This window comes from Scardinius erythrophthalmus, assembly GCF_964197995.2.
Source record: "Scardinius erythrophthalmus genome assembly, chromosome: 9".
Lineage (NCBI taxonomy): Eukaryota > Metazoa > Chordata > Actinopteri > Cypriniformes > Leuciscidae > Scardinius > Scardinius erythrophthalmus.
In genome coordinates this window covers 8,795,486-8,823,020 of record NC_138229.1, presented here as the reverse complement: position 1 = coordinate 8,823,020, position 27,535 = coordinate 8,795,486, and the positions used below count along the sequence as shown (strand labels likewise).

Sequence of the window (27,535 nt, the reverse complement as noted above, 5' to 3'; positions counted from 1 at the left end):
CATAGATAGCCTAGATATACAGTGTACTAAGGGTGATTGACGTAATGTCATAGGCTACGCCCAGCCTATATGTTATATTGAAGTGCTTTCGTTTTTAAACAGGAACTGCAACCCTTTCTTTACATCAAACTAGTTCAGTTGAAAATAGGCTTCATTTTGCCAACGCGGCAGATTAAAAAAAGTTTTTTTTTATTTTATTTAAGAGTTATAGCCTAACCTAAGTAGTAGCCTACGTGGCTGTTCGGCATATTTTAATTCGCGGATCAAGTTATTCAACAGGATGAGCAGCTTTGGTAAGTGAGAGAAACGGCGCGATTTGATTAGTTGCCAAACTCAAAATAGTTTGAAACTAATCCAAATCTTTATTTTGTACAATTAGACGATTAACCGGTTTATTTTTATAACACTGAGTTACGAAAACTTTTAAATAATAGCCTTTGTTTCAGTGATAGCTAATTCATTCTTTTATCCACAGAGGCCCAGTTTGTGAATAGGAACCGTGCAGCGCTTATTCAAAGGGTTACATCAGTGATGCCAATAGCAGATGAGCTAAAAAATAAAGACATGATACATGATGAAAAATATTTAGAGATCGGAGCAGAAAAAATCAATCCAGAAAAAATGAGAAAGCTCTATGAAGCACTAGAAGCCGGAGGAGACAGAGTGAAACATGATTTTTATTATGCGCTGAAAATTCATGAAAAATTCCTCTTCAAAGACCTGGGTGAGAGAATCTACAGTTGCTATTATTTGAGATAAACTCAAACCAGGTAGTCTAATATGACCTGTCCTGTCCTGTGGTTGATGGTAACAGGTGGTGTTACTGAAAACACATGTGAGGTGGACAGCAGTGAGCAGAACCTGCAGGAGAGAATGCAGCTACAGTGAACTGAACAGTGAGTATATCAATTGCATGTTATGTAGGCCTACTGTATTAATACACATGTCAAATTCTTATGCTCTGAAATCAAACAATAGGAATATTCTTACTGGAGAGCAAAGCAAACTTTTAATGTTATGTTTACAGATTGCTGATATTCTTGATGCTCAACAACAGACAGTACTGTGCAAGACTTTACAGACCTAATGTGAAAAAAGAGAGAAGATTCAGCCACGTGAACATGAAAGAAGGTTAAAAACGAAAGGAACAGTTCAACTTTGTCATGAAAAAAAAATTCTAATTGTCTTGATTTAATATACCAGAATTTGTAGGCTGTGTTACACATTTGAAATGTATGAAAGTAAAGTTTGTCTTTTTTGGAACATTTGACCTTGTGTTACATGGAAGAAAAGCTTTATTTTTTAGGTGAACATTTTAAAGCCATAATCATTTTTATGCTGCTCTTTTAATACTATAAAGTCAACATTTTATACATCATCATCTATAGGTATTCGACTTGAATATATTCAAATGAAAAAGCCTTTATATTAATAAGATGATTTTAAAAAAGAAAAAGAAATAAGGAATGATTTTACAGTGCTTGCAAAGTAAATGAATTTGAGATTATTTTTTGAAAATCCTCCATTGACTTACATCAGTGATGATGTCACAATAGTGTCATATATTCACCTTCATGTCATTAGAGCTGCCTTTATGCCTTTGATTGCCTTTACTGTTCATTTCCTTTCACAACACATTGACATAATTATTGTGCATCCGTTTTTACATTCCATAAGGATTCTCTTCTCCTTGATAAAGGTATCACTTTGTGAATTGGTTTACATTGTTCTTTTTTATTTCTTCATTTTGTAAATGGCATTATTCTTACCTGTCAAATAAATGGCTAAATGTGATTATTCTAGACTCTGATTTCTAGAAGGTTGAAAGGTGTCTGGTGTGTTACAGCACATCGATGCCCAAGGTATACATACATCTGAATGAAGCAGCGGGCTCTTGATCTGGGAGATTTCTGTCTTTCTCCTCACTTGCATGAATGAGCACAGCTAAGTAGAATGACCTTTTACTTATGAGCGAGGTTTACCTCAAGCTATGTGTGCAATTGTGTTTGAATGGTTGTAATATTTTGCAGACGTGAATAAAACAAAAATACTGATGGCCTTAATATTGCTTCCTCTAGCTGGGACATTTAGTGATTCTATATTCCATATAGCCTATATCAGAGAAATGTTGAAGTTAAAAAATAAGGGGTATTATTTTATTATGAATTCTGACGAAATTTTTACTTTTAAATATATTTTTTCTACTTTTAGTGACTTTTTTATATTTGGATTTAAAGAAGAATAAATACTTTTGTCCAGCACATGAGTAGTAGCCAATATTTTACAGAATCTGTCAGTTATTTCTCAATAATGTGTACAATGTACAGTGTGTGGCAAGACCTAAAGACATAAGTCATAATAACTTATGGTTACACTTGCAACTATTACAGAATAGATGTCTGAAATGATGAAACATGTACAGTTAATTGAGCCCAGAATGTTACCTGAGAGATGGAGGAGACGGGGAAATAAAAAGAATGGATTTGGAACAGAAAAAAAAAGTCTTTGTTAATTTTTAACCCATGCCAGTCGACATATTACTTATATTATATTTTTTCCCAAAATTGTAGTAACAAGACTGCAAATATATATATGAATCTTTCTTGAATTTGTGGGTTTTGACAGGTTGTCCACAAAAAGGAGTGAGCTTGAACATAAAGGAGAAAAGCAGAAGCCAAAAAGCAGCAAGCACAACCATAAAGGAGAGAAGCAGAAGCCATGCAAAGGTAGGGAATTCTCCTTCCCCAAAAGCAATTTCAGCCAAGGGATATTTGTCATCCTAAAAATTCGACAAACATTAACCTTGCACTCTGAGTCTGATGCATATTAATCCGTTGTGAAAAAAAATGGAGTCTACAAGCAGTGAGGATGATTTAGTTGTCCTCTCTCTTCTTAAAAAGAGAAAAAGATAGAGGAAATATTGGGTCCATCATCCAATCCTGAGATTGCGTAGAAAGGAAAAAGAGTTCCACCTCCTTATCAAGGAGCTGCGGGGTTATACAGAGCAATTCATAGTTTACTTCAGGATGTCAGTGGCTCAGTTTGGTGCTTTGCTAGAGTTACATAATCAGATTAGTAACACATTACTTTATAAATTTACACATTAATATTTGAGTTACTTTTTAAGTCTCAGGTAAAAAAATGTAATGTAACATTACTTTCCATAAAAAGTAATTAAGTAACATAGTTAGTACCTTTGTGGGATGTAACAATTTTGTAACGCGATATGCCCGGGTATACTTAATTTTTCACATTCCACTCAATCACTTGCACAGTTGAGTGCACAAGCCTTTCAAAGTATACCCTTTTGGCCGTGAGCATGTAAAGATGCGTTCGGTACATGCACACTATCTAGGGGACTTTGCTTTCAAGTGCTAAAGTCACTTGCACATGCGCTGTAATATTATGAAATATAATTACAATTTAAAATAACAGTTTTATATATATACAGTGAGGAAAATAAGTATTTGAACACCCTGCTATTTTGCAAGTTCTCCCACTTAGAAATCATGGAGGGGTCTGAAATTGTCATCGTAGGTGCATCTCCACTGTGAGAGACATAATCTAAAAAAAATCCAGAAATCACAATGTATGATTTTTTGACTATTTATTTGTATGATACAGCTGCAAATAAGTATTTGAACACCTGTCTATCAGCTAGAATTCTGACCCTCAAAGACCTGTTAGTCTGCCTTTAAAATGTCCACCTCCACTCCATTTATTATCCTAAATTAGATGCACCTGTTTGAGGTCGTTAGCTGCATAAAGACACCTGTCCACCCCATACAATCAGTAAGAATCCAACTACTAACATGGCCAAGACCAAAGAGCTGTCCAAAGACACTAGAGACAAAGTTGTACACCTCCACAAAATAGGAGGATAGGAGAGGGCTTACACAGAGTATATATGTCACTGTTGTTCTGTGATAAACCATACAGTGAGATTATTGGATAACACTGGGAATGCGTGCCCTTTCTGTTAGGAAGGAGAACTCTGCTGAACCCACATTCTTCCCCGAAGGAGTTATGTAGAGATATACATATGGACTAACCCAAAGGTTGTACTGCATATGAAATACTGGGTGACTTAGCCCAAGGGAAAGACAAGGGCTTCCGTTTAGGAGCAGCCATGGAAGAATTCACATATGCAGGGTCACACATATGGGTCCCAGCCTAGACCCAGTTCTCAAGGATTCAACAGATAATCCGTCGCAGTAAGGCACAGTAAGCCGACAGAGCCAGGCCTCTCAGTGCTTCTACCTGTTTAGGCTGAGAACACGGGAGGAGACCAGCTCTACATGTAGGCTATAATATCTACGGAACGTGTTAGGTGTCGTCCAGCCTCAGCTCTACAGATATCTGTTAGCGAGGAGCCACGTGCCAGTGCCCAGGAAGATGCAACGCCTCTCGTGGAGTGAGCATGGAGTGCTAGGAACCTTGGGCACATAGCCAGGCCGGGGTCTCCGTACAACATGGTTGTCACCCGGCCCGAACTCTTGGCCTTTGATTTGTCCCTACCCTCTTGATAGAGGCCAGTGGAACCAGCAGCGAAGTCTTCATGGAGAGAAGATTTAAGTCTGCTGATTGCAAAGGCTCAAAGGGAGCATCCTGGAGTCCTCGAAGCACCAGGGAAAGGTCCCAAGAGGGTATAGAGGTGGGTCGAGGAGGATTTAACCGTCAGGTTGTGCTTTCCAACTATTTTGCCATCTATGTGGTCGTGATATGCTGAAATAGCGGCAGCATGTACTTTGAGGGTGGAGGGAGACAGCCTCCACTCCAACCCTTGCTGCAAGAAATAAATAACGGACCCTATCGAACATTTTCGGGGGTCCTCTCGGTGAGAAGAACACCACTCAACGAACAGGATCCACTTCAAGGCGTACGCATGTCTCGTAGGCACCGTCCGCTCTGAAGTGATGGTGTTAAACAGTTGGGGGCCCGTCCACACCCCTGACACTGCAAGCCCGTTGTACGTGGCTCCTCAGTCGGTGGCAGAGGCATCTGTGGACACCACAGTATGCCTGGACACCTGTTCCAAGGGCACTCCTGCCCGCAGGAACGAGGGGTCTGACCACTGGTAAAAGGTCTGGAGGCACGCCGGTGTGATTGTCACCCGGTAAGTGCCGTGATGCCACGCCCATCTCAGGACTCGGCCGTGAAGCCAGTGCTGAAGCGATCTCATATGGAGCAGCCCGAGCAGAGTTACCGCTGTTGCTGCTGCCATATGCCCCAGGAGCCTCTGAAAAAATCTCAGTGGGACCGCCACCCTGCCTTTGAACGTGTTCAAGCAGTTCAGCACCGACTGAGCACATTCCTCTGTACGACCGTGCGACCGAATCCAAATCCATACCGAGAAAATAGATTCTCTGCACGGGGGAAAGTTTACTCTTTTCCCAGTTGACCTGAAGACCCAATTGGCTGAGGTGCCTGAGCACGAGGTCCCTGTATTCGTATAACTGATCTCGAGAGTGTGCTAGTATGAGCCAGTCGTCGAGATAGTTGAGGATGCGAACAAGGGAATGGGAAGAAGGGCCCCCTCCGTGACTTTTGTGAAGACAGGGGGAGACAGGGACAGCCCAAAGGGCAGGACCTTGTACTGCTATGCTTGACCCTCGAACGCAAAGTGCAGAAACGGCCTGTGTCGAGGAAGAATCGTGACACCGAGAAAATCGAGAGAAAATATGCATCCTTCAGATCGCTGCAAACCAATCTCGGGGACGGATGCATTCGAAAATGCGTTTCTGTGTGAGCATTTTGAATAGTAGCTTGTGGAGACTCTGATTTAAAACTCGCAGGTCCAAGATCAGTCATAACCCACCGCCTTTCTTGGGTACAGTGAAGTAGGGACTGTAATATGTCTCACCTTCCCTTTTTTTCTTAGATTAAATAAGAGATATAAACTTGAAATTTGTGATAAAAAGTCAGAAATTTGAGATATAAACTCGGAATTGCGAGGAAAAAAGGTAGCAGAAGTGTGGTATAACCTCGAAATTACTTTTTATTTTTTTATTCCGTGGTTTCCACAAACGGCTGCTACAGAACTGTAATTTTCTTCCACCAGGTAGGCCTCCGCCCACAAAACATGTCATTGCTGTTTGCAAACACCCAAATGGTCTATATATTCCCCACACAGATTTAACTCTATTCCAAGTTGGTCACGTGAATTACCTGCATTGAAGAATGGAAAGATGTTTGTTTTGAAAGTGACTTCTGTGTGAGCTTAGCTTACATTACTAGACTATTGACAATACACAATATACCTTTTTTCCACAAAATCATGCTAATGTGACAGCAGCTTAATACTGACTGTTTTGTGAAAATGTTATTTTAACCATTAATAACCATTGATAAGTCAATCATTTGTGTTTTTCTGTAGATTGGAGTGACATGATTCTTCAGTACAAGTCTTCAGTCATTGATAAATGTAGCTTTGTTCCCAAGTATAACCATCCATCTGATGAACGTGTGGAACTGGCCGCCCATTACACTGAACCAGTGATCATTCAGAGAAGCAAAGAGCAGAATGAGAAATACTATCGTAAACATGTGAGGTCTGCTCACACTTCTGGTACAAAAACATCATCTCAACTGTTATCAAATGACAAGAATCACAGCATCAGAATAGACCAGCTGTTCAGTCCCGACAGTGACGGAAACACACCGAAAACTGTGATTCTCAGTGGTGATTCTGGAAGAGGTAAATCCTTCACGTTACAGAAGATCATGTTGGACTGGGCTTCTGGAGAACTTTACTCTGAACACTTTGATGTGGTTTTTCTGTTGAAGAGTGAAGAGCTGAAGTGTATTTCTAAGACGATGAACTTGTTTGAGCTCTTGAGCTGGAGTTGCAGTTTACCAGCAAATCAGATATCACGGATACTAGAGTTAACACCAGAGAAAGTCCTCTTCCTCATTGATGGATTGGATGATTATGTATATAATTCACCCATTCATTTCACACCACACACTAATACATCCACGAGAGCGCAACCTATGGTTATTCTTAGGAACCTGTTGAGGGGAGTCTTGCTGCCTGAATCATTTGTGCTTGTAACTACGAGATCTATAGCTGATGATGCAGTGATGAATCTCCTCAAAGGACCTCAGCGTTTCACTGAGATTGTGGGCTTCTCTGAGAGAGGGGTGCAGGAGTACTTCCGCAAGTCTTTTCAGGATGAGCAACTCTTCAAGAAAACATATGAGAGTGTGAAAGCAAATGAAGGTCTCCTGACGACTTGCTCTGTGCCTTTGCTGTGTTGGATGGTCTGTTTTTGTCTGAAGAAGCACATTACAGATGGTGATCATGTGATGGCAGAACTAAAGACAACCACCTCCATATATGTTCACTTTGTGTCCACTCTACTGGAGCATCATGGCCAGAGTCAGTCTGTCCTCACCATGCTGAGGAGTCTGGGCCAACTGGCAGAGAGAGGGGTGAAGGAGCAGCAAGTCCTTTTTGATAAAAAGAGTGTGGCCGAGACTGGCCTAGATACTGCTACTAGTCTGTTCTTGACTAGAGATAGTTTGAAAATAAAAATCAAATTTATGCATTTCAGCTTTCAGGAGTTCTTCACTGCTCTTTATTATGTTTTACTGGATAAAAAAAAGTCCTACTGGATAACCAGTGCGCTGTTGAACTTACTGAAATCGGAGAATAGAATTGGCAGACCATCTCCAGAAAGATCAAATCCCATTCCTTCAGTCATGATGTTTCTCTGTGGTCTCTTTAATGAGAAGGTGTGCAGCTCACTCTTTGAAAAGTGGACTGTTCCTCACAACATGACACTGAAGAAAAGCCTGCAGGAAAGTATTCTTACATTGAGAAGACAGCATGGTTATGAGCTTCTTGTCCTCACCTGTCTGTATGAGCTCCATGATGAGGTGTTTGTGAGGAGAGCTTTGGCAGATTGGGAATCCATGGATCTGTCTAACATTTTCCTGAGGAGCACAGACTGTTGGGTGCTGCTGTACTGTCTTCAGTTCTGTCCATACATCAGAGACCTGAACCTCATGTACTGTGATTTAACAGCTGATAAACTCAAGATTCTTCAGCCAGCACTGTGTATGTGTGAGACTCTGAGGTCAGTGTGTTTGTGTGGAGAAACACCTGTAGAATGAAATGTAATTATTTATCGAAACTGTCAGTGACATAATAATAAAACAGTAAATGATAGCAGCAGCAGCAGAATGTCTTACATGCTCACAGCAATGTCTGTGAATTTATTGGAAGTAGCAAGTCTCAGTACTTGCTCTGCAGCAGCAGCAGTGTAGCAGATCTATTCCGCCAAGTCCAAATACATTAACATCGCAATATTTACCATTACCATGCCAATCTCTCAGAGAGTTGTCGTGACAGAAGTAGAAAGATGAGATCTCTATGCCCCGAAGTTTAAGTGAAGTTATTAACGTAATTTCGGGAAGAGTACACCCATCTAATCTTCTAATTAATACCAGGGTATAAAAACCAGCCTCTTACCACTTCTCGTCATTAGTTCTTTCGGCATCCCTCCTCCTCCCCTTCTCCTCCTTTTGTACCATATTTTGCCTGTGTAATAGGGGGCAATCGGAGCTCGAGTAGAATATCCTCTCTGAGCCCCTCTATAGCAGACAGCAAGCCAAATCCGTTTACTACTTACGCTAAGATTATATGGGCACACAAACCCGTGAAACTAGATTTTAAAGAGATTTCTCCTTTCCTTAATCTTGGACATGCTTATTTGACATTGACCCAAATATTATATTTATGTCATGGCTGAAATGTTTTATTCAGTAAAACATTGAATTTTTAAATGATTTGTTTTGACTCAAGGTTGTCAGTGAAACACCTTTCAGAAGTTGGAGATTTGATCCAGATTCTTGGTGAATCAAAAATCTTGAAAATACTGAAGTAATTTTAACAAACATCCTTCTTCCAATAAAGCTATTTGAAATATTAAGACAACTAATAAATTATTGCATTCAAAAGAAATGTTTGAAAAGTTATCTGGTCCTATGACTTGGTAGAGTTCAAGAGGATGAATACAGCGCTGAGAGTCCCAGATGGACGCTTGATCTGTCAGTCACTCCTGGAGAAATCTTGTAAGAAACTATTGCACATACTGTAATATTTCTTATCAAGAATAATTCATAGCATAATTATAGAATAATTTATGTTTCAGAACACAGCAGATGTCATTCATAGCATTGTACGGTGCTGTTATCAAATGTTCTTCTGCGTCTCTGTCTGTTTCAGGTTGTCTTTGAGTTCCTCAGAGAAGAATCCATCATTTCCAGCAGTCTTCAATATCAGTCTTACATGTTCACACTCCGAGATATCCAGCACTGACTGGACACTCTTCTTACAGACACTCAGCAAGGCAGGAAAATTATCAGAAGAGTAAGAAAAGTATTAATTTAATATTGACTTTATTTATCTCATCAGTGGCTTTACTGTTATTTATACATGTTGTGGTCAAATATATTTTTGCAGCTCTTCAGCTCTTGAGGATCATGTCAGTTTGCTTCTGTCTTCATTTCACTCTGTGGGTTTGAAGACAATGGATCTGAAGTTGTTCAGTCTGAATGAGAGCTGGGCTTCTGGGATCATTTCCCTCATCCAGACCTGCCCCAGTCTACAGGAGCTCAGGTACGAGGATTTGCTGTTATTTATGAAATTGATTTTTGTCCTCTGATACCAGGTACAGTGGCCCTACAAAGTTATTGAATGCTTAGTTGACAGCTGTGTTTGCATTTAATATCAAACCAAGGCATCTTCACGTAGCAAACTTTCATAAGCTCACCCAAGACCTGGTGCAGATGTTTAAGTGAGGGCTTTAGTTTATAGGGCTTAAATATATCGTATGACTTCAGATGACTTGCAATATAGGGGCCAAATAATATGGACAAAATTTTATGATGATTTTATGGTATTTTTGCATCATATTTAAGAATCTCCAGTCTTCTTTTATTGTAATATAACCAGTAACTATTTTCTTCAGTACATGTTCTTTTGTTTCAAGGAAAGTCAGAAACATTGGAAACTACGAATCAATATGCCACCAATCCAAATTATATATTTGTTTATCATAATTAATAGTTTAAACTCTCTCTGCCTGCTAAATGTGTGCTACAGGCAAACTATGCTCACTTATTATAAATAATTAAATTTTTTGCTACAACCCCAAATCAGAAAAAGTTGGGACACTGTACAAATTGTGAGTAAAAAAGGAATGAAATAATTTACAAATCTCATAAACTTATATTTTATTCACAATAGAATATAGATAACATATCAAATGTTGAAAGTGAGACATTTTGAAATGTCATGCCAAATATTGTCTCATTTTGGATTTCATGAGAGCTACACATTCCAAAAAAGTTGGGACAGGTAGCAATAAGAGGCCGGAAAAGTTAAATGTACATATAAGGAACAGTTGGAGGACCAATTTGCAACTTAGGTCATTTGGCAACATGATTGGGTATAAAAAGAGCCTCTCAGAGTGGCAGTGTCTCTCAGAAGTCAAGATGGGCAGAGGATCACCAATTCCCCCAATGCTGTGGTGAAAAATAGTGGAGCAATATCAGAAAGGAGTTTCTCAGAGAAAAATTGCAAAGAGTTTAAAGTTATCATCATCTACAGTGCATAATATCATCCAAAGATTCAGAGAATCTGGAACAATCTCTGTGCGTAAGGGTTAAGGCCAGTAAACCGTATTGGATGCCCGTGATCTTCGGGCACTTAGACGGCACTGCATCACATACAGGAAGGCTACTGTAATAGAAATCACAACATGGGCTCAGGAATACTTCCAGAAAACATTGTCGGTGAACACAATCCACCGTGCCATTCGCTGTTGCCGGCTAAAACTCTATAGGTCAAAAAAGAAGCCATATTTAAACAGGATCTAGAAGCGCAGGTGTTTTCTCTGGGCCAAGGCTCATTAAAAATGGACTGTGGCAAAGTGGAAAACTGTTCTGTGGTCAGACGAATCAAAATTTGAAGTTCTTTTTGGAAAACTGGGACGCCATGTCATCCGGACTAAAGAGGACAAGGACAACCCAAGTTGTTATCAGCGCTCAGTTCAGAAGCCTGCATCTCTGATGGTATGGGGTTGCATGAGTGCGTGTGCCATGGGCAGCTTACACATCTGGAAAGGCACCATCAATGCTGAAAGGTATATCCAAGTTCTAGAACAACATATGCTCCCATCCAGACGTCGTCTCTTTCAGGGAAGACCTTACATTTTCCAACATGACAATGCCAGACCATATACTGCATCAATTACAATATCATGGCTGCGTAGAAGGATCCGGGTACTGAAATGGCCAGCCTGCAGTCCAGATCTTTCACCCATAGAAAACATTTGGTGCATCATAAAGAGGAAGATGCAACAAAGAAGACCTAAGACAGTTGAGCAACTAGAAGCCTGTATTAGACAAGAATGGGACAACATTCCTATTCCTAAACTTGAGCAACTTGTCTCCTCAGTCCCCAGACGTTTGCAGACTGTTATAAAAAGAAGAGGGGATGCCACACAGTGGTAAACATGGCCTTGTCCCATCTTTTTTTAAATGTGTTGATGCCATGAAATTTAAAATCAACTTATTTTTCAATGATACATTTTCTCAGTTTAAACATTTGATATGTCATCTATGTTGTATTCTGAATAAAATATTGAAATTTGAAACTTCCACATCATTTCTTTCTGTTTTTATTCACAATTTGTACAGTGTCCCAACTTTTTCTGATTTGGGGTTGTATGAAAGCAGTGCAAAACACATTTTAATAGCATGATATTATGATGGTTCTTTGCTTATTTATGTTTGTGTAACAAATATTGTAGTGTCCGAGTCACTGGATTGCTGCTTGAGGAGGGATTGAAGTTACTGAACAAATCACTGATGGATCCACACTGCACTGTGATTATTGAAGGGTATGTGTGTTCAGCATGCATTTGTGTAATGCCTGGTTTAGATGCATTTTAATTAGATTCAAACCACAAAAATATTAAATGAGGATAGTAAATAAAAAATCTACATAACTTTTATCAATTGAAAATATCTGAAATAATTTCGAAAATGTTATTACATTAGTGGGTATTGAGCTAATTAAATATTGTTTTCATTTAGTTTGTAAATTTTCCTGATGTTATAGGTTAAGGATGAGGTTACACACACCACCAGCGATTTATTAGCTCTAGTGTAAATGGAGTCTCCATTTTAGGGTCTCCAATTGCATATTTTGAAATACAATCACCATATTGGACAATATTATGGTTTCTTACAAAGGATTCACTAGCATATTGGTTATCATTTTTATTTATTCTGGTTTCCTCCATGTCTATCAAGGAGGAAGTGCAGTAAACTCACTGATCAGTGCAGAGAACAGGACTGGAGTCACAGCTGTAATGAGAATGTGAAGATTCACTTCAAACCAAAGGTTTTGGATAAGCTGAAAGAGTGAGACCATCTTATAATTTTGTATGTTTCTGTTTTATACATTTATCATCTCATTTATCATAAACGTCTCTGTTCTCTAGGCTGAACGTCTCTGAAATGTCTGCACTGGATCTTCACCCGCTCCCAGTGTGTCAGTCTTGTGTTCGCATTGTCGACTGTGATCAGTGGGTTCAGGTGGAGCCGTCAGTCTGTACAGATGAAGGAGGGTCAAAGTTCAGGATCAGCACTCAGGCGGGTCGATTCGAGTGCAGCAGGACCAGAATGCGATGGGTCTGCGCTGGTGACGTCACTCTCCAGTATCGTGCAGTGGATGGACGTTTCCTCAGTGAAGAGCTGGGGAGGCTTCAGTGTGAGCGAATTGGTCCAGTGATCGATGTGACCGTGATCTCAGGGAAACTGGAGGAAGCCCATCTGCCTCATTACGCCTGTTTAGCAGAGTCTGACCCCTCTCTCAAAGATGCTGTGAAGCTCCTCAGTGTTGAAAATGAGGGAATAACCTTGGAATCAGTGGAGTTGACCCGTTTTCATGCCAGAATACTCCAACCATATTTTTCTCCTGAAACAGTGCTTATGAAACTAGGGATTGCAGTGAAAGTGCACTGTGATCTACTTATCTTCATGACAAAAAAGAACCCCATCATTCTCCATGTGTATTTTTTTCCGTCAGATTCTGTTTTTGCAAAAAAAATTAAAACAGAGGAAAAGCCAAGTCATCAAATCAAGTGTTCAAGACCTGAAACCCCACTGCAGATGATGAAAAAACACAGTCTTGAGGTTCCTGAAGCTTCTGTCCAACCGAAAGAGATCAAGCTAAGAGGTGACATTGAGCCAAACTTCTTTCAGGTCAAACAAACTCTGGTCGATGACATCAATATGACTCTCAGTCGAGTGGATGATCAGAAACCAGTATGGACTGCAACAATTTGGAAAGAATTAACCAACATCGATCCAAACAAAGCTGAGTCTAGTTGGTTTCAAAATGTACAACAACATAAGACTCCACAAGTGGCTGTGAACTTTGATAAAGCTAAATTTTTTGATAGAAATTGGAGTGGTCTTATCAGAAGCGTTAAGAATGTGAAAACCATTGCAGACGAACTGCTTCAGAAACAAATCATCCATGAGGAAATATATTCTGAAATCACACATCCGACTTCAACCGAAGAAGCAAGCATGAGAAAGATCTGCAGCATTGTGCGTAAAGGCAGTGTTGCTGTGAAGGAAATTTTAATCTCTGTTCTTCTGGAAGAAAATCCCAATCTTTTAATTCATCTGCCCTTATCGAACTCTTAAACTCATTTTCTAGATGACTGTATTTTACATGATTTGTAAAATGGCATGAAAACTACATGTGATGAACTGGAGAAATTACTACAGAGTATTTGACTATTTTAGTCAAAACATGTTCATTGTTGTAATTAAAGAAAATGCTAATTGTCTGCTTGCCTGTAAAAATTAGATGAAAAACCAAATCACTAAGATTGCTGCAATATATATTCTTGTCTGATAAGAACATTGAATAAGGTGAATGAATGCAAAGGTTCTGTACAGGTTTTATTTCTATACAGTTGTGTAGTAAATTAATCTTACTGTATTATACTTTGACATTTTAAGTACATTTTTTATTTAACCACTTTTTTATTAAACTACAAATCTAACAAAAACAAGATGTTTCAAAAGCTTGAAAAGCATATTGGTGATATATTAAGCATTTTTTATAATTTATTCTGGCTTCCTCCATTTTTATAAATGAGCACATGCAGTAAACCCACTGACCAGTGCACAGAAGAGGACTGGAGACACAGCTGTAACGAAAATATGTAGATTCTCTTCAAAGGTTTTAGGAGACCTGAAAGAGTGAGATCATTTTTATTTTCTAAAAAAAACCTTTGTATATGTTTATCTTTCATACATTGGTCATTTCATTTATCATTATCATCTCTGTTCTCTAGGCTGAACATCTCTGCGCCTGAACCTTCTGAAATGGATCTTCACTGTCAGTCTTGTGTTCACATTGTCGACTGTGATCAGTGGGTTCAGGTGGAGCCGTCAGTCTGTACAGATGAAGGAGGGTCAAAGTTCAGGATCAGCACTCAGGCGGGTCGATTCGAGTGCAGCAGGACCAGAATGCGATGGGTCTGTGCTGGTGACGTCACTCTCCAGTATCGTGCAGTGGATGGACGTTTCCTCAGTGAAGAGCTGGAGAGGCTTCAGTGTGAGCGAATTGGTCCAGTGATCGATGTGACCGTGATCTCAGGGAAACTGGAGGAGGCCCATCTGCCTCATTACGCCTGTTTAGCAGAGTCTGACCCCTCTCTCAAAGATGCTGTGAAGCTCCTCAGCAAAAGAGATGAAGGAATATCTTTACAATCTGCAGAGTTGACCCGTTATCATGCCAAAATACTGCAACCATCCTTCTCTCTTACAACTCTAATTATGAGCTGGTTCACACAGTGGGAAGAACACTGTAACCTTCTTCTCTACATGTGCTGTAAAGATCCTCTCATTCTTCACATCTACTTTTTTCCAGTGAATGACACTTGTTCAAAAGAGAAAGTTGAGCAGAATGAAAAATCAAGTCATCCGATCAGCCATCCCAGACCTGACAGACCATTTCGGATGAAAACGCTGCACCTTCTTGAGGTTCCTGGTGCTTCTGTTCATCTTGGTGACGTAGGCTACAGATGAATCTTGTCAGAGAAGAGGACAAGAAATCTGTGTGGACTGCCATAATATGGAAAGACGAACTTGTCCAGTTAAATCAAAGGCAAGTCCAAGATGAGCCGAAACTGAATTCTGAGATTGAGAAAGCTCGGTTTTTTGATAAACACAGATCAGCTCTCATTCAAAGGGTTAAAAATGTGAAGAGCATTGCAGATAAACTGCGTGAGCAGAGAATAATTCATGAGGAACTATATTCTGAAATCACACATACTAATTTAAAACCCTCTGAGGTCGGCAAACGCGCCGGCGCGTTTTGCTGGATTTTCTCCACATTGTAGCACTATAAACTTAAATTACTCCGTCATTTATGGTCATACAGAAAAAAGAAATATAAAAAAAGAATCTGTGATATTTCTACTTTTGTATGTGTCCACTTACAATCAAATCAAAACATTGTGCTTTTGTAAAATAAAGAATATAAACAGGGTGTGCGTTCTGCCTCTCCGTCGCGGTGAACTTTTTTTTCTTGAGCACGTCTATAAACTGAAACAAAACTCAGCGAATACTTGTCACACATTTATGAGCCATACACCTTTATAAACATTTAAGTGTGTACTTTTAAATGATCGGGTTCAAAACGAAAACAAATATTTTCTGTTTAAGTAATTTGTATAAAACCAACAAGATGTCCAGCTTCTCAAACGCTTGCTCATTACAGTTAATTTGGCCACGCCCACTCGCGCAAAAGATATTCACATGCAAATCTCCACATGGAACGCGAACGCGCTCGTTACCTCAACAACAAAACACCAAAACACTTCACTTCACTTTTCGTCGAGTTTGAAAGACGCGCCTGAGCTTACATTGGATTTAGGCTACCTCAGAAGAAGAAGAACGCAATTTGAAGACAAGAAAGATTTAAGGTAAGAAATTCTTACATGTTTGTTATTGTTGCATATGTCACGTTGCAGTTGAACTGTTGCTAGATATATGGGGAATATTGTAATATTTAGACCCGTGTTTACTGTTAGGCCTACTGTGTTTGTGGATATCTGGTCAAACGTAGATATGTATATGGTAACCATAATGTTTTATATTTGAGCGCGATCGCGTTTGAATGTATCAGATTTTGCAGCGCGATCGCGTTTGAATGTATCATTTGAAAATTTGAAAAGCAAAACACACCAAACGGCTTCATGTTTTTACTATTATCTCATTTCATATCATCATAATGAATGGAAACATTTGAAGTAACATGATAATCAATATATTTTTCTCTAGCTTGGTTGTTACTGAAATATTTTTATTATTATTTTACCCAGCACTGCGCATAGCCTATGCCTACAAGGCACAACAAACCTGGTGTTCATTTACTATATATTGTTGGAAACATTGTGTGTGTGTGTGTGTGTGTGTGTGTGTGTGTGTGTGTGTGTGTGTGTGTGTGTGTGTGTGTATTTTGTGAACTTTAAAAAGCAATTTTAACCAGAAAAATCGAATATTTATTTCCAAAATTGTGCAGACCTTTCTCTTGATATCAGTATGTTCACTTTTTTTTCAGGGCCCAGATGAGTCCTGCCGACTTCAACATTCACATGAGTCTCTGGAACATGAACATGGTAAAGTGAAAATCAAACACCTTGGAAATTGAAGGTATGTACAATGTTTTTAGGAATGGCACAAAGGTCTCTGTCTTTCAATAAGTGCTTTTTTTCCATTTGTTGTATCTATTTGGATTATGTTGTGTAAATAAATCCAAACAATTTAAAAGCCATTCTTTTTTAAATCTCCTCATTCACAGTATTGTGCAAGGTTGCTCAAAATGAAAGGGGCCTGATAGCTCCTAATAGGGCCGTTAGGGGAGGTTCTTTGTCTTTCTCAGGTGAGAAAAGCCTTACATATTAATGAGGTGATCCGCCCCTTCGCATAAGGCTTATTCACACAAAACACGTCGTAAAAATTTTAAATCAATATATTGTCTTCTCTGAATGAGCAGTCAGGGTGATTTTCACATAGTTTTGCAGCAAATATTCTAGGCTACGTCATACAATTTTCAAAAGTCTTGTGAAGAAATAATCAGTAGGGGTTTCATGACCTTATTTCAGTGAGAATTGTTTTTGGTATTTTCACAAACCACGCATAAATGTCATTATCTCAAAACTACAAACTTTTACATACATGCTGTTGATATATTTTTGTAGCAGAGTTTGTGCTGAATACAGTGTAATTAGACTTTAGCCATGAAAATGTCACAAGTAACAGAAATAACCAGAAATGTCAGAGCATGTCAGAACACCTCCAGGGCCCAGAAAACAGCTCAGACCTCAGAGGGTTAACCAGTCAGGATAGTATAAGAAAGATCTGTGACACAGTGCATTCAAGTGGTGTGATTGCAAAAGTTAAATTCGTTGAGATTCTTCAGAAACAGGAGCCTTACCTCTTTGAAGAACTGTTGCGTTCTGATTCTTAATGATTCTCTTAGAGAATATATTGCTTTAGAACAACACCTGCATATGGACAGCAAAATAACTAACTAAATTATACAATCATTTAATTGTTTAATGCTAGAATGCAAGATAAACTGATTTGTTCTGTGCATCGAATAAGTTAGTGCTTTACATTTGGTGTAATTTAAAATGAACTTTATTATTGTATGTGTAGTTTTAATAGGCTATCAACAACACGACGTACAGAGAAGCAAAAAACTGCCTCATCTAAAGAGTATTTGTACATCATGAGATTTCTATTACTGACAAGCTATTTAACTGACTTTATACAAGCATTAATATAAAGAAAATGTGTTAGACCAATGCTATCTGAGTGAGGTCGCACCAATTGGTAAGATTTGTAAACCGCGATAGGTATAGGTTTAGGGGCGGGGTCAGGGGTAGGTCATCCGTACGAATTAGCCACCTCGTAAAATACGTACGAATTACTTTCAAAATGCTAACAAAATGTCTTAATCACTTTCTGGTTGTCAAAATTTGTGAAACATCACAAAATGTTCATGTTTAGCCTTTCAACTTTGATAAAGTTAAGATTTTTGATAGAAATTGGTGTGGTTTAAAATTGGTAAAACTTTATATATATTTTTATATTCTGAAATCACACATCCGACTTCCGAGATCTGCAGCGTCGTGCGTGAAGGCAGTGTTGCTGTGAAAAACCTCTTAATCTCTATTCTTCAGGAAGAGGAGCCCAATCTTTTAAATGATTTGCATGTATCCAACTCTTAGCTTTAATCTCCAGGTGAATGTGATTTAAACCCACAAGTGCAGAGAAATGCATGTATATATTTATATATTTCATTATATAATGCTGAAAAGATCAGAAGTTGATTTACATTGTAAGAATGTTTATGTGAAGAGGGGGATACTCACACACACACATATTCAAAATCATCAATTGTCAGTTGAGAAAGAATGGAGTTACGACATCTACCAGAGACAATCTTCTGAAATTAACATGTCAAACCTTCAGTCATTGGACACACCTATTTTGCCCAGGTCTTAAGAAATCCATTTCTGGAAACACCCAGTGACTGAACACATTTTGCAGGGAGTGTCTCACTGGAACTTTTACTTTATTTAAGAATAAAGTCTGTTAGCTGGAATGGTTGACTGTTGCGCTGTTTAGGCTGTTGTTGTTCTGTTGTGTGTATTTGTGTTTGCAGGAAAATGGCAAAAGCCAGTTTTTCATGGGCTGAGGAGGATCAGGTCATCTGTCCAATCTGTCTGGATCTACTGAAGGAACCAGTGACCATTCCCTGTGGACACAGTTACTGTATGCACTGTATTACATACTGGAATAGAAAAGATCAGAAGAGAATCTACAGCTGCCCTCAGTGCAGACAGACCTTCACTCCAAGACGTTTAGGTACAAACACCAAGCTGGTGTGTACTGTTTGGCGTGAGTGTGACGTCTGTACTGGGGACAAAAACAAAGCCATCAAGTCTTGTCTAGAGTGTCGGATATCTTTTTGCCAAAATCACCTCAAAGAACATGACAGGTTCTTTCAAGATGAGAGACACTTTATGACAGATGTCACAGGACGACTGCAGGAGATGATCTGTCCTCAACATAATAAACTGCTGGAATATTTCTGTCAGACTGACCAGCTGTATATCTGTTACCTGTGTATAATGGACAAGCACAAAAACCATAAGATTGGATCAGCTGAAGCAGAGAGGAGTGCGAAACTGGTATGTGGATATGACCTGAACACCTAAACATGATGTTTGACATTATTTTTGATGACTTTTATTATATTAAAACTTTGATCTTCTATCATATTTCTAGAAAGTAAAAACCAACTGTAATCTATGGCTGAATTTTTTTTGCTCACTGTCCATAAATTTGGGCGATTTTGTCATAGCTGATTAAAACCTACATTGTTCCACACAGAGATAATTCTATGAGGGAATCGAGGACAAAAGGACGAGGCGGCATCGTTTTCAAGGAGCTTATTCTGACCTGGTGAGTTTTGAAAAGAGCTGAAAGAACAATTGCAGAACTACTTCAGTCAGTCAGAGGTACTGGAAAGATCTAAGTGAAATTATAATTTAAAAAAATTATTTATGTTTAATATATGATATTCCAAAATAATGATATGTATTATATGTATTAATGTATCTCTGAAGCAGATTGTAACTGTGAATTATTTTGTCTTCATGTAGAGTGTCCAGCCTCTCCTTTTCCCTTTTGGACCAGACTCACCAAGCATCACTGTCAGTTATCCCCTCTCTTTTGATGCACAAAAATCTGCCTCTCAGCTGAAAGAGAAACAAGATAGATGGCAAAAAGAGAAGATTTATGGAAAGGGTAAAGTTGCTATTGTTTATTTACATTTAGAAAGGAGTTTTGAATTGCACAATATGTTGAAACACACAATAAGGCTTCACAGTTAACAAATATAACTCAGCATAACTACACAAATAACTAGTCATGAAAGTGTCAGTTACAGTGTTTATTTTTTATTTTTGTTGCATCATATTTTTCTATTTACAAAGTGTGTTTAGGATTGTTGCATGGAAAGGGATTGTGCAACATATGCACTCAACAACTTCCTTGTTCTACTTATTATGCCTTAGGGGAAACAGCGTTCAGCACACCTATTTTCCCTGTTGAATTTTTTTTCATGTAGATTGGAGCAGCATGAATCTTCAGTACAGGACAACAGTCACTGACAGATTCAAGTTTGTGACAGAGTATAAACCTCTATATGATGAACGTGTGGAACTGGCCGCCCGTTACACTGAACCAGTGATCATTCAGAGGAGCAAAGAGCAGACTGAGAAATACTATCGTGGACGTGTGAGGTCTCCTCACGCTTCTGGAATAGAAACATCATTTCAACTGTTATCAAATGACAAGAATCACAGCGTCAGAATAGACCAGCTGTTCAGTCCCGACAGTGACGGAAACACACCGAAAACTGTGATTCTCTGTGGTGATTCTGGAAGAGGTAAATCCTTCACGTTACAGAAGATCGTGTTGGACTGGGCATCTGGAGAACTTTACTCTGGACACTTTGATGTAGTTTTTCTGTTGAAGAGTGACGAGCTGAAGTGTGTTTCTGAGGAGATGAGCTTGATTGAGCTCTTGAGCTGGAGTTGCAGTTTAACATCAGATCAGATCTCACAGATACTAGAGTTAACACCAGAGAAAGTCCTCTTCCTCATTGATGGATCGGATGAGTATGTATCTCATCCTCCAATTAATTTCATGTTACGTCACACTAATCCATCCAAGAGAGCGCAACCTATGGTTATTCTTAGGAACCTGTTGAGGGGAGTCTTGCTGCCTGAATCATTCATGCTTGTAACTATGAGATCTATAGCTGATGATGCAGTGATGAATCTCCTCAAAGGACCTCAGCGTTTCACTGAGATTGTGGGCTTCTCTGAGAGAGGGGTGCAGGAGTACTTCCACAAGTTCTTTCAGGATGAGCAACTCTTCAAGAAAACATATGAGAGTGTGAACGCCAATGAAGGCCTCTTGACTACTTGCTCTGTGCCTTTGCTGTGCTGGATGGTCTGTTTTTGTCTAAAGAAACACTCAACTGATGGTGAGGTTATGTTGAAAAAACTAAAGACAACCACCTCCATATATGTTCACTTTGTGTCCACTCTTCTGAAGCATCATGGCCAGAGTCAGTCTGTCCTCACCATGCTGAGGAGTCTGGGCCAACTGGCAGAGAGAGGAATACAAAATCAGCAAGTCTTTTTTAATAAAAAAGGTTTTTTTCTTTTTGGTCTTTTTGATGAAAAAGACCAGTGTTCAAGTTCATGCACTTCAGCTTTCAATGGTTCTTTGCTGCTCTTTATTGCATCTTGCTTGGTGAAGAAGAGTCTTGGTTGAAAGTCGGTGATCTGTTGAAGTTGATGGGCTCAGCTATAGTTGAATGGCTATCTCTAGAAAGAAGATCAAATCCCATCCCATCATTTCTGCTGTTCTTCTATGGTCTCTTAAATGAGGAGGTGATCAGCTCACTCTTTAAAAAAAATCAAATTAACTGTTTCTCACATCATAAAACTGAGGAAAAGAAAACTGAAGAAAACACTGAAGCAAAGATTCAGTGCCTGTTCTTGTGGAGGTGTGAAGTGTTCGATGGATGATTTGCATTTCTATGAACGGTGCAAAACCATTTGATGGAGCCTCCTCATGCAGGGCTGAAGGAGAACAAAGACTGAACACTGACCAACTGAGATTGCAACAAGCTTGGACGAAAAGTCTGAAGATACAACTACACACAACAGAAAGCATGTCTTTATGGATTGTGTCACCTTTGGACTCCATGTGTGTGGCCAACGGTGCCAAGGGGGGAATTGTAGAATTGAAAATAATCCAAGATATTTTAAATGAACAAAGACATTTGCTTGACTGTTTTTCTACCCCCTCTTCCGACGACAATGACCATTTGGAGTTCCTAAGGCACAGAAGGGCTGATAGTGATCTAGGCATGCAGGCCAAATGTTTGTACTTTGGGGGGTCGATGAATTGTCACACCTTTAGTACAGTGGTGGAAGTGTAATTATCTGATTGGTCAGTTTGAATGTCTCACAGTTGGGTTTTAGTCACATGGTCAAGGAAAGGATAAAAGAAGATTGTAACTGTTGCTCTGTCTCTTTGATGCTCTGGCTATCTTCTTCTCTGGGTCCCTTTCTTGGGGGCTCTTCTTTTCTTTGTCTCTCTCTATCTCTCTCTCTCTCTCTCTCTCTCTCTCTCTCTCTCTCTCTCTCTCTCAGGTAACATTTTTCACATATGCTGGGTACAATTAATAATATAAGTTATCATCATCTCATACATATATTTTGTAACTATTTTAAGTGTAACATAACCATATTTTGTCATTAAACCTTTTCAGTTGCAACTAATGTGCTAACTAGTTTTGATTTGGTATTGACTTTGAAGTGCTACATTTTGCAATAGAATATCGTCACTATCTATAGCAACGCTCTCCCACAAATATTAAGCTATTGTAACTGCACTTATTTCCGTCGTTGGTATAAGTGGCAGTGGGTGGTTAAAGACAAGAAATGTGCATTTTTCTACCATCTTGCCAATAACGTTTCTTTAGTCATTCGGCAGTTCTTGCAGCCTGAACCACTGCAGGAATTCCACCCTTACAGAACTTTGTAAGGACCATCCATTGGCCCAACGACGGAATCCAACGGCCTGGCGAAGGTTTAAAGCGTGTATGTCTTTTCAGCGATCCAGTGAAGTTCACTTAATTTATTGGAACTTAGTTTTAGTATTACTTTAGCTCTATGCGTAATCTGACTCCAATTTCAAATGATAATCGAATTTAGATCGTATTTCTGATTAGAAAATACTCATTAATATTGATTATGAATTAATTTAGATCTTTGATTATTCTGATTATCCCATACTTTCAATTATTCGTTCATTATGGACCTAGTGTCGCTTTGAGACGTCACGTCGCGACTGCGCGCTCACGATCACAAACTAGCCAGTCCTGAAATAGTCAGAGGGTGCAGTGCAAGTATTTTACCCTATGCAGCCGCTCACTGCAGACTCATAGGTGTAATTTTTTATAATATTTGCAGCGTACAACATGCTAAGTCAGGAGATAGTCAGAAATCAGAAGGTCATCTAAGATGTGCTCCATGCTCCATTCATAGTGCCTTCAGTTTGATCTATCCTGGACAAAGATTTGCGGAAACACCAGACTACACATTAATCTACTGGAAATGATTTCAGAAGAATGCAGAATAAATCAAGGTTAACATTTATTTGTCAGGTAAAAATGTATCATGCCAATTACAGAAGTAAATTATTAAAAGCCAATTCAAAAATACATGACATCATTTACTCAAAGATGACTCTAAAAGTAAGTAAGGTTTTCCTGACAAAGACACACAGTAATGTGTCAGGACTTTCCAACAGGAAAATACTGAAACATTACTGTGGGGGAGTGATCTTGGTAAAAGATTCCCAATGATTGCTCTGTCCCCTCACCTTAAATACCAGACCAGAACAAAAGGGGTTAAACAAATGTTGTTTAGAGTTGGTTGGGCCAATCCATGTACCCCAGGGGGGTAGCACCTGGTTTCTTGAGATATCGTAAAGAGATATCAGCCAGAGAGGAGATACAGGATTCTCCTAAGTTCTTCAATCTTTTTCATTAAACCAATGACTGCAATGAAATTAAGACCATTTTACCAATCGCACTGAGACACTTAAAATGATACCAAACATGAAAAGGAAAAAACAACACATTCACAAGATACACCATATGCGATATATAGACATTCTTAATTTAACTTTCAGTGACTTGAGGAGGGAGAAGAGGAGGGAGAGGGGGGATGAGTTGAAGTCAAACAAAGGGACAAGGAGATAAGTTTGGGCAGGACAAGGTTCTGTGCTCTGTCTTTGCTATCTGCTGTCCAGGGTGGATTTTTTGGCTTTATTGCAGGGTGAGTTTTGTTTTAGCAGGAAAATCAGTCCTTACACCGTGATCTCAGGGAAACTGGAGGAAGCCCATCTGCCTCATTACGCCTGTTTAGCAGAGTCTGACCCCTCTCTCAAAGATGCTGTGAAGCTGCTCAGCAAAAGAGATGAAGGAATATCTTTACAATCTGTAGAGTTGACCCGTTATCATGCCAAAATACTCCAACCATCCTTCTCTCTTACAACTCTAATTATAAGCTGGTTCACACAGTGGGAAGAACACTGTAACCTTCTTCTCTACATGTGCTGTAAAGATCCTCTCATTCTTCACATCTACTTTTTTCCAGTGAATGACACTTGTTCAAAAGAGAAAGTTGAGCAGAATGAAAAATCAAGTCATCTGATCAGCCATCCCAGACCTAACAGACCATTTCAGATGAAAACGCCGCACCTTCTTGAGGTTCCTGGTGCTTCTGTTCATCCTGTAGAGGGGATTTCGTTTAGAACAGATATCGATCCAAACTTCTTTGAGATCATGCAACATCAGGATGGTGACATACAGATGAATCTTATCAGAGAAGAGGACAAGAAATCTGTGTGGACTGCCACAATATGGAAAGCCAAACTTGCACAGTTAAAGGTGCCATATGTAACAATTGAGGTAAAAATATCCCAAAAATGAGCTACACACATCAAAAGAATGAGAAGAAATAAGGGCGATGATGTCATTAAAAAAATGTCAAGTTATAGTGCTGCAGAGATATCAACCTTAATTAGCATTAGCATTACTAGCCACGGCCCGACAGGTGTCGTAATACCAGTTTCGGCCATGGGAGGCGGTATACGGGCAACATAACCACCAGCCAAACATGCAATACACGAATAACTCGCACGGCTTGTGGGCGTACTTGAACCTGATGTGGAAAGTACAGCCCACTACTACATTTCAGTTCAGGGAAGAGAGCGGAAGGATGGCTGAAGCCCTTGGCAAGAGAGACCCCTACCACCACCCGCTGCAGGGAAAAAACCGCGCTCTGAAGCACAAATAAAATCTCAAAAAGCTATCCGCCACACTGGCGGGTGAACGATCATACCAAAATATGACATTTTAAGCGCGCACGCGCTCTTCTGCCTCTAAGAACTAGCAGAGAGAGAGAGCGAGCCCCGGCCGCGCGCGCGCGCACTCACTCACTATATTCAGAGCGGTCAAGTTTCCCCGTACTTTTTGACAAGCGTCCTTGACAGGGCGGCCAGAGCTTCTTTGCAGCTCAAGTCGGCGGCGGTGTATACAGTTTTAGTAACGCTCTATCTGTTGACGGCGCTGAGGAAAAAGCTCCCGCCACTGGAAGAAGCTGTCGCCGCCCATTTGTGTCCTCCTGCGCACCCATCAAAGCCGTGCAGAACGTCTTCAGCACTCACGGATCGCGCATACTCCGCCGCTGGCCAGGCTGCTTCTGCTTTACACACCCTGGACGCACGAAACGTAACGGAAAACATTGCAAGGTGTAATGAGACCGAATGTTTTTTGGTGACTAATGATAACTTAGCTAGAAGTGGTATTGCTAATGAAAATCAAACTTGATATATGCTGCTAAATTAGCTTCAGGCGGGCAGCGTAACACTCTAAATAGATGTTGTCCCTATTTTAACTTGTATATGTGCAGCTAAGAAGGTAGGGGCGGAGCATAGACCAATTCACTTTCTGGAGGTATACTGCCCCCATCTGGTATGGAATGTGGAGTATGACTTGATTTTTTTTTGCCAGACATGACATATGGCACCTTTAAATCAAAGGCAAGTCCAAGATGAGCCGAAACTGAATTCTGAGATTGAGAAAGCTCAGTTTTTTGATAAACACAGATCAGCTCTCATTCAAAGGGTTAAAAATTTGAAGAGCATTGCAGATAAACTGCGTGAGCAGAGAATAATTCATGAGGAACTATAAAATAAATATTAAAGACCCCCTGTGGTGAAAATCTAATTTTTAATGTTGTTATATGTCTATGTGGTGTTTTTAATATGCTTTACACCATTAAGCAAATGCAAATGCTTTCCACAAAAAAGTTAACACCCTTGCTGAGTATTTTCTCCGTTTGAAATTGCCGAAATAGCAGAAATAAAACTCATCCTGCAATAAAGCAATAAAATGTACCCTGGACAGAAGATCGCAAAGAAAGAGCAGAGGACATTGTCTTTCCCAAACTTATCTCTTTGTTTATATATGCATCCCCCCTCTCCCTTCCTTTCCCCCTGATTCAAGTGTTCACTGAAAGTTCACTAAGAATGTCTATATATCACATATGATGTATTTTGTGAATCTATTGTTTTTTCCTTTTCATGCTTGGTATCATTTTAAATGTCTCAGTGTGATTGGTAAAATGGTCTCAATTTCATTGCAGTCATTGGTATTATGAGAAAGTTTGAAAACTTAGGAGTATTTATCTTATAATGTTCTCTTTGTGTGACATCTCTTCAAGATATCTCCCCTCTCCTCAGAAACCAGTTGCTACCCCCTGGGGTACATGAATTGACCCCCCCCCCCCCCCACACCAAAAAAAAAAAAAATTGGTATAACCCTTTGTTCTGGTCTGGGCATTTAAGGGTAAGTGGGCAGAGCAGTCTTTGGGAACCTGTAACCAGAAAATAAAACCCATACAGTGCTGTGTCAGTGTTTTCCCGTTGGAAATGTTAGTTATAGGTCAAACTAAAGGCGTATGTATGAACGGAGCAGTAGGCATGTCATCTGAAGACCTTTTGATTTCTGTCTATCACTGATTTAGCAAGTTGTATGGAAGTGGCTAAAATAAACTACACTTTTTTTGTATAAGTGAGCAGTAGGAAACCGACTTAAGATGTATGAATAATATTTTCTAATAAGAAACTGTGAAGCAAGGGAGTCTCAAGAGAAGCCAGGTTATCCCCGTATATTTTTCCGTTGATATGAAAAATCAGGTACTTTTAGCAATTTACCGAGTGAATTGTGTATATGATGTATATTACGATGTTATGATGAACTATACTTTTCTCCACTGACATTCTAAGTTGTTCAAAGTGTTTCTAAGGAGTCTTCTGTCCGCGAGCCTGAGTCTCTCTCCGAACCTGAGTCTGTCCCCGAGCCAGAATCGGTGTCTGAATTTCCACCCAGCCTTCCTCTCCCACCTCCTCTCATCTGCCTCCTCTCAACCCTTCTTCCACCACTACCTGTCAGCCCCTCAGCTCTAACCGCCTTTGGGGAGGTGGAGTCACCATGGGTCTGTCAGCATACAGCTCCAGCCTGGTCGGTGGATCCCCGGTCTCTGTCTCTGACCTCCGCGACCAGAACTCCGCCTCAGCCCGATGGTCCATTAACGTCAACTTGGCTCCTACCTCCTTCAACTCCACCGTGGCCCATCAGGTCATCAGTTCACCCCCCCCCAACCCCCCCCCCCCCCCCCCCGGCTCCATTGGACTCCTCACTCCCTTCGCTTCCTCCTTTGTCCTCACTCCCTCTGTCTCCACTGCACCCTTCTGTGTCCCCACC

General features: G+C 39.7%; 2 protein-coding genes, 1 long non-coding RNA gene and 1 pseudogene across 5 annotated transcripts; all 4 read left to right on the top strand.

Annotated features, from left to right (window-relative positions):
- The first annotated feature begins 79 nt into the window (after positions 1–79).
- On the top strand, positions 80–2,492 carry LOC308696658 (apoptosis-associated speck-like protein containing a CARD). Of its 2 annotated transcripts, XR_014030859.1 has the most exons (5): positions 80–293; positions 476–724; positions 815–896; positions 1,028–1,131; positions 1,847–2,492. XR_014030859.1 is itself a non-coding variant. In XM_081375546.1 (4 exons), the coding sequence occupies exons 1-3, from the start codon at positions 281–283 to the stop codon at positions 886–888; spliced, it is 336 nt and encodes a 111-aa protein (XP_081231672.1). In that variant the 5' UTR covers positions 102–280; the 3' UTR covers positions 889–896; positions 1,028–1,154. The 2 variants fall into 2 exon arrangements, 1 of the variants encoding a protein (XP_081231672.1); XM_081375546.1 differs by lacking the exon at positions 1,847–2,492 and having other exon boundaries at positions 102–293; positions 1,028–1,154.
- LOC308696657 (NACHT, LRR and PYD domains-containing protein 1 homolog) lies at positions 2,334–15,567 on the top strand. Its single transcript, XM_081375545.1, has 10 exons — positions 2,334–2,726; positions 6,377–8,081; positions 8,810–8,887; positions 9,004–9,078; positions 9,233–9,376; positions 9,470–9,625; positions 11,823–11,912; positions 12,328–12,438; positions 12,519–14,295; positions 14,391–15,567. The coding sequence occupies exons 2-9, from the start codon at positions 6,388–6,390 to the stop codon at positions 13,729–13,731; spliced, it is 3,561 nt and encodes a 1,186-aa protein (XP_081231671.1). The 5' UTR covers positions 2,334–2,726; positions 6,377–6,387; the 3' UTR covers positions 13,732–14,295; positions 14,391–15,567.
- Positions 15,568–19,179: 3,612 nt separating this feature from the next.
- LOC308695503 lies at positions 19,180–20,136 on the top strand. Its single transcript, XR_014030714.1, has 3 exons — positions 19,180–19,304; positions 19,507–19,578; positions 19,779–20,136. It is a non-coding gene; the product is annotated as an uncharacterized lncRNA (long non-coding RNA).
- Positions 20,137–20,256: 120 nt separating this feature from the next.
- On the top strand, positions 20,257–25,960 carry LOC308696710 (NACHT, LRR and PYD domains-containing protein 1 homolog; annotated as a pseudogene). Its single transcript has 3 exons — positions 20,257–21,581; positions 24,041–24,655; positions 25,805–25,960. The product of its transcript is annotated as an NACHT, LRR and PYD domains-containing protein 1 homolog (transcript).
- Positions 25,961–27,535: the final 1,575 nt, after the last annotated feature.